The sequence below is a fragment of the Gossypium arboreum genome, chromosome 6, assembly GCF_025698485.1.
Source record: "Gossypium arboreum isolate Shixiya-1 chromosome 6, ASM2569848v2, whole genome shotgun sequence".
NCBI lineage: Eukaryota > Viridiplantae > Streptophyta > Magnoliopsida > Malvales > Malvaceae > Gossypium > Gossypium arboreum.
In genome coordinates, this window is record NC_069075.1 from 10527879 (window position 1) to 10535284 (window position 7406).

Below are 7406 nucleotides of genomic sequence, written 5' to 3' on the forward strand. Positions count from 1 at the left end.
TCCATTTAAAAAAGACTATTATTATTCATTTTAAGTTTATATATTATTTATTTCAAATCATTTTTACATATTATATATACTTAAACTATTACTCATTTTGAATTCTAAATGTATTATTTATTTCAAGATATTACACCTTATTTATTTTGAGATTATTTATATATATCTCCTTACTTTAAGCTTTTATATATTATTCATTTTGGGATTATTCATATACATATTTTTCTATTTAAACGGTTTATACATTATTTATTTCAAACTTCTTTTACATATTATTTATTTAGATAATTTATCGTTATTTATTTCAAACCATTTTAATATATACATATTATCTATTTTAAAACTCTCTCTCTCTCTCTCTATATATATATATATATATATATATAATACCGAACCGAGACCGTTGCGGTGTCGGACACGAGGTTAACAAGCCAAAACCACTTATGGCACCGACCAATTTGACATTCCAGGCAAGCTGGAAAACTGCGTTGTTGTCGCCTTAAAAAGCATATCTCGAGTTTCACAACTCAGAAACTGATTCCGTAAATTTTCCTGAATTTAGACTCATATATCCATCCATGGATTTATTTCTAGAATTTTGGTCGGGCCAATTGGTACAGTTTATTAGTTAAAGTCACCCATGTTACAGGGGTCGACTACACTGACCTTCGCGTTACAACTTGAATATCTCTCTGTACAGGGTTTCAATACTGATGCCGTTTGTTTCTAATGAAACTAGACTCAAAAGGAATCTGCACATATTAGGCATGACTTCTAATTCATTCTGGATAATTTATGGTAAATTTTCAAAGTCGCGACAGGGGACCCAGAAACCGTTCTGGCCCTGTCTCACGATAACTTTAATATCTCTTAACACGTAACTCCTATGACCGTTTCGTTTCTTCCATATGAAAGTAGACTCACCAAGGTTCATTTATATAATTCTTTCACTATTTAATACCATCCCAACAATTTTTGGTGATTTTTCACATTCCCGTCACTGCAGCTGGCAGCACCTGTTTTAAGGTAGGTCTTACCTATTTTGTAGTCTCCATGAACCAACTAGTCTTGCCATACATAGGTTCACCTATGACCATTTTAGCCATTCAATGGCTGATCATGTGACCAACACTCCCATTTCCAATCCATAATCACATCATGAAACCATATATATATACAAATCACAAATGGTCTAAGTTAGTACTTTACTTCTACGAGCCATTTTCGCATGGCCGCATACATGTACATCACAACACATTTGAACCAACAAGGGTAGTCCTATACATGCCATTTCAAAGTTCAACCAAAATTATACCAAAATGGAGGCTTTGATAGTGTGGATGACTTGACTTCAATGATTCCGTATCCGATCGCTAACGAACAAAATCTATAAAACAGAGAGCCAAAGCAACGGAGTAAGCATTTTTATGCTTAGTAAGTCTCAAGCAATAAAATCAGCTTTAACTAAAGCATTACATTCACATAGCCAAATGAATCATTTCATTAATACACATTCACATAATCATACTTACGTCACACTTCATCATTATATACTTTCACAAGATATCAACCAATTCAATAGCTGAAAACTCGTTAGTCGATTGAACGAATGTTACTCAAACATATCGACTTTTCCAATGCACATATAAACATACCTTATCCTTTGGGCTTTTCGAGCGTACTAATTAAATTTATTACAGCAACCAATGCTCACCTCCAGCCCAAGCTTCTTGAATACAACTGGATATAACCACATGCACGAATGCCTTGGTCTTAGCCGGATAGAACGACTTGCACAAATGCCTTGGTATTAGCCCGGATTTAACAACTTGCACGAATGCCTTGGTCTTAGCCGGATGTAGCCACTAGCACAATTGCCTTGGTCTTAACCGGATATAATTACTAGCATAAATGTCTTGGGACTTAGCCGGATATCATTCAATTGCTCATGCACACACATACATCAATAATCATTACACATCCATGTTTCATTTTCATTACTAAGGCTCAAACACAAACATATCACTAGCATAATCGCCTTCGGGACTTAGCCCGGGTATCATTCAAATACTCATACACACATAAATCAATAATCATTACACATCCATATTTCATTTCACATAATTCGAGTAGGGTCATTTCTTGAGGACTTACCTCGGATGTTGTCGAACGGCTTCAACGGCTATTCGATCACTTTTTCCTTCCCCTTATCCAATTGTGGCCCTCTAAGCTCTCGAGCTTTATGTTAACAAGTAAATTGATTTAGTCGTTTGAATATCAAAGGGGAATCCAAGGTACTTAGCCCTTATAAGGCCGCACACAATTATATTCACACACTTGAGCTCATTAATTATAGCATAGCATCAAGCACTCATATGGCCGATTATACTTAGTCATACTTGCACCAAATCAACAATAATTTCATGGGTTTTTTCATACTATACATGCACTAGGCCGAATGTACATGCAAATTTCACAACCATTCTTCAACAAATTTCTCCTTTAAAGAAACATATTTATCACTTTCTTCATAACCAAAACATCATGTGCAAACATATATACACATATAGGTGTAAGGCCGAATTTTAAGGTATCCATAACCATCCAAAATACAAATTTTAACTAACATGCAAGAAGCATAAACCATGCTCATGAATGCTTCATGGCGAATACATCACAATCATGCCCCTTTCAACTTCGGTCATGGTTAAACAAAAGAAAACTCAATGTCTTACTCAAGATTGCTACAAAGAAATTTCAAGAGTAGACAATCCATCATTGCATGCATCATTAGCAAGCTTCACATTTAGCATGCAATGGCTTTAACACAATAACAACTTTGGCCAAATACCATTTCCATGGCATAACAAGGATTTGAACCATGGCTAACATGAACATCAAGTTAGCAACTAAAACATGCATGAAACTCATAACACAACCTCATACATACCTTAATCTTGATGCAAATTTAGCCAAATCTCCTTCTAGATCTCTTCTAAACAAAGAAAATGAAGCAAAAATCTCTTCTTCCTCTTAGAATTTTCGGCCAAAAGAAGGAGGAAAAGATGAACAATTTTTTGTTTTTCTTTCTTAGTTACATGGCAATGGGGGGGAAAGGAGCCTTCACACACACATTTTTTTTTTATTCCATACTCCTTATTCTATTCATTCAAACATAACCCACTTACCAAACATGTTTCATGACATGATTTTTGCCCATAATTCCTTATCATGGCCGGCCACTAGCTATAAAAAGGGGAATTTGACATGCAAGTCCATTGTTTTGCATGCATGCTTTAATTAGTCATCACACATTTCCCTATCGTACTTTCAAAGTTCACTACTAAGTCCCTTCTAGTGAAATTCACCTTTATAACACTAAATCAATCATCAAAAAATGTCACACATGAGCACACACATATTATAGGCATCAAAATAAATTTTAAATTATTTTTATGCCTCGGTTTTGTGGTCCCGAAACCACATTCCGACTAGGGTCAATTTTGGGCTGTCACAATATATATATATCATTCTTTCTTAAAAAAAAATCGTTTTGTATATTGTTGATTTTTACTTTCTTTTTTTTGTTACAATATTTGTTTTAAATTCATTCATTGTCATTTTAAAGTTTATTTTGCAATTGTTTTATTTTAGTTTGCTTTCAACTATTTATTTTAAATTGTATTATTTAATTCACTTGTCTTTAATTATTAATACTAGCATTTAAATGATGTATGTTGTGAGGTTATTGCCATTGTGTGTTCTTTAATTTGTTTATTCTTGTTCATATTATTGTCATTCGCTTGTGTATTATTGAATTCATGTATTATTGTCCACACTCATTACTATATTTTATTTCATATCATCGCCTCATGAATTAAACCCCAACACATTTATCCAACTTAGATCGCTTTATTTTATTTCAAACAAAACAAATGTACGTTGTTAAATATAATACTCACTATATTTCAAAAAAAAAAATTTCTAAATAAGGCAACATTTCGCGTTTTAGGAAATTCAAGGAATCATGCCCTAACTTATGGGGTTTCGGTTTTCTCGTTAAACCTAAATGGCCAAATATCCTTCTAAGTTCCAAAACACATGAAATTTCAATTAAAATTAAAGATAAACTTGCGCTCGGGAGTTCATGGTATCGCGTCCTAACTTATGGGATGTGATACTTCGATATCTCGAGATGAGGAAATCTTTGGCAATCGTTTTGAGCTAATTCAAGCATTTTTTAAAAATTGACATTGATAAAAAAGGATTGTATCTTAAATTTATTCCCGATTTTCAATTTTTGACATTAAGACACTAACTAATTAATTCTGTACCAATTTTGGGCATGACGAGGGTGCTAATCCTTCCTTGCACGTAACCGACTCCCGAACCCGTTCTCTAGAGTTTCGTAGACCAAAAACACCTTTTTAGTAAACTAAGATGTTTTATTAAAGCAAAGGTAATCTGATCACACCTAATAAAGATCGGTGGCGACTCCTGTTTTAATTTTCATTTTCAAACAAAGTCGATTCCCGTTTTCAAAAAAATGGTTTTGACAGCTTGGAGACTCCGCTGGGGACACTTTGAGAGTCAAGCCATAAATTGATTAATTTTTTGTCTTTTGTCGAAAATTGAAAGTCTGTTTTAAATCTACGGTTTTTCCATTGCATTTTATTTTTCACTTTCGTAATATGCTTGCTTTAGTGGTTTAATTCTTTTGATGTATCTTTGCATATAGCATCGCATAAATTGGTCAATTTTACCCTTTTAAGTGGGACTGAGAAACTATTCCTTTGTGAGGTGTTCACCTCCGTATAGGATAGTAGATCGCTTTCGGGATACATCCGTAACTTACGTCTTCGTGAGATTTTCATCTCCGTATAGCCGTAGGGAAATGTATTCCCCTGAACTGAACTCGATCCGTATGAGCCTAATATGGGTGAGGATCGAGGAATCTGGCAGTTCTAGTACCTTTGCTTTAGAACTAAACCACATATAGAGAGACCTAGGAGCCTACCCTAGGTAGAGCCACACCAAACCCTAGTGGTCACCCAGATAGGTGTTCTATGTTGTTGTTTATTTCTTTTGTACTGACGTATTTTGTTTTGTTTTGTCTATGATTGTATTGCATTGCATCATCATAGAAATGAGGTGTTGATTCATATTCGATTGCTAAATAGAAGAGCTTGTCATGGGAAGATGGGTTTCTTGATAAAGTGGATTATAATACGGTTGTCTGAATATGGTCCAAGTAAACACAATGAAAGAAGGCTGATAGTCTGCGGAGTAATACAAAACTTTGTTTCATTGCCCGAGGATTCAAGCCGACAAAGATTATTCAAGAGCCGTCACATCTTGACCTTCTTAAAGGAGCTGACAAGTATCGCAGAGATAAGTGAGCAATAAGTCGCGGCCTGGATCAAGCAAAAAGGAGTTAATAGGGACATCTTTTGGAAAATTCGCAAGACTTGACCATGACATTCGAATATGAAGAGGAAGATAGGTGTCTTCGCCTAGAATATGAGGGCAAGGCTGCATATGCAATCCGTTTTATGTAAAGGAATTTGTTTCTAGAAAAGTTGTTTTAATGAAATTGAATTCAGAATCAACGCCTCTCTTTCTTTTGCATTCATTCCATGCATTTACATTGCATTGCATCATTTGTATTAGACTTTCACTAAAGGACCCTAATTAGGTAAAATTATTTCAATTAATCTGGAAACCAACAAGGGTCAACCAACCGAATACCGCTACAATACCTGTCGCAAAACCAAAGCAATGGATCAAATATTAGAAAGATTGGAAAAAATGAAAAGAAATATGCAAGAGTAATTGCAAGCATGGATGTAAGAGCAACTAGTTAAAATACAATAAGAAATAAGAGAACAAATGCAAGAGTCCCAAAATAGTATGATAAGCCAATTGGCGCAGTTCCTGGCTAGAGAACGTGAAAAAGGAAAGAGCACTACAAACGATAATGAAGACCCTGTTTATCCTCCAGGCTTTACCCCAACAAACACTTAAGCCGAACCAGACGTGCGTCCACAAGGGACACCCGTTACTATCAGGCCGCAACAATATCAGACCGGTACCTTGGTACTAATGAACTACCCGATAGGCTCAGTTTCCAATTTGGAGAACAATCCAACCAATCCTGTAGTTCCTGATCTTAACGAAAGGGCAGAAATAGAAAAAGTAAAAGTGGAACTGCCAAAGCAACTTGAAGATCAATAGAGGTGGTTGGAAGAAAAACTCAAAGCAATGGAGAATGTTGATTACCATTGTGGGGTTGACGCCAAGGATCTGAGTTTGGTCCCAGACCTAGTACTCCCGTCGAAATTCAAGACTCCAGAATTTGAAAAGTATAATGGGACTAGCTGTCCAAAAGCTCACATCACTATGTTTTGTCGAAGGATGACAGGATATGTTAATAATGATCAACTGTTAATCCACTACTTCCAAAACAGTCTGATCGGGTCAGCTGCCAAATGGTACAACCAACTGAACCGTGCTAAAATTCACTCATGGAAGGACTTGACACAGGCTTTCATGAAGCAATATGGCCACGTGACAGACATGGCGCCTGACAGAATCACATTGCAGAATATGGAAAAGAAGCAAAGTGAGAGCTTCAGACAATATGCCCAAAGATGGAGAGAAATAGCAACACAAGTCCAGCCACCTCTTTTGGAGAAAGAAACCACGATGCTTTTCATCAACACTCTGAAAGCCCCATTCATTACCCATATGTTGGGAAGCGCTACCATAATCTTATCAGATATAGTAATGTCCGGTGAGATGATTGAAAATGTAATTAGGAGAGGGAGGATAGATACAGGAGAAAAAGCCAATAGGTCAAACCTAAAGAGAAATGAAAATGAAGTGAATAATATGAACAAAGGGTATTCTAAATCGGTCACTGTAGACCAACTGAAGATAGTAACCACCAACTATCAGGCCCCTCCGAGATAAGTAGAAAGGCTCCAATTCATACCCATCCCAATGACATACGAGGAGCTGTATTAGAATCTGTTTGATGCGCATGTGGTGTCTCCGTTCTACTCTGAACCTGTGCAACCTCCATTCCCAAAATGGTATGATGCGAATGCCCAATGTGAGTATCATGCCAGAATAACGGGGCACTCAATCGAAAACTGCACTACGTTTAAAAAGTTGATCGAAAGGCTCATTAAAATGGGAATTGTGAAGTTCGACGATTCATCAGAACCTAATCACTTTGACGAGGCAGTAAATACGATAACTGAAGAAGGTGGCAAGAGAGTTGCGATCCCTTGAAAAAGAAGCTTGGAGGTAATATCGAGGAATCTGGACCTTAACAACGTATCCGAAGAGAAAACCGAGGAATAAAGGTTTCCAAGCCCTTGCATACTTGGGGGTGTTTTGAA

The 7406-nt window shown here is 36.1% G+C and overlaps 1 protein-coding gene across 1 annotated transcript; it reads left to right on the top strand.

The window, feature by feature from the left end:
- The first annotated feature begins 6261 nt into the window (after positions 1-6261).
- LOC128293763 (uncharacterized) lies at positions 6262-6972 on the top strand. The gene has a single exon (XM_053029270.1). It carries the CDS (start codon positions 6262-6264, stop codon positions 6970-6972), a length of 711 nt encoding a protein of 236 aa, XP_052885230.1.
- The last annotated feature ends 434 nt before the right edge of the window (positions 6973-7406 follow it).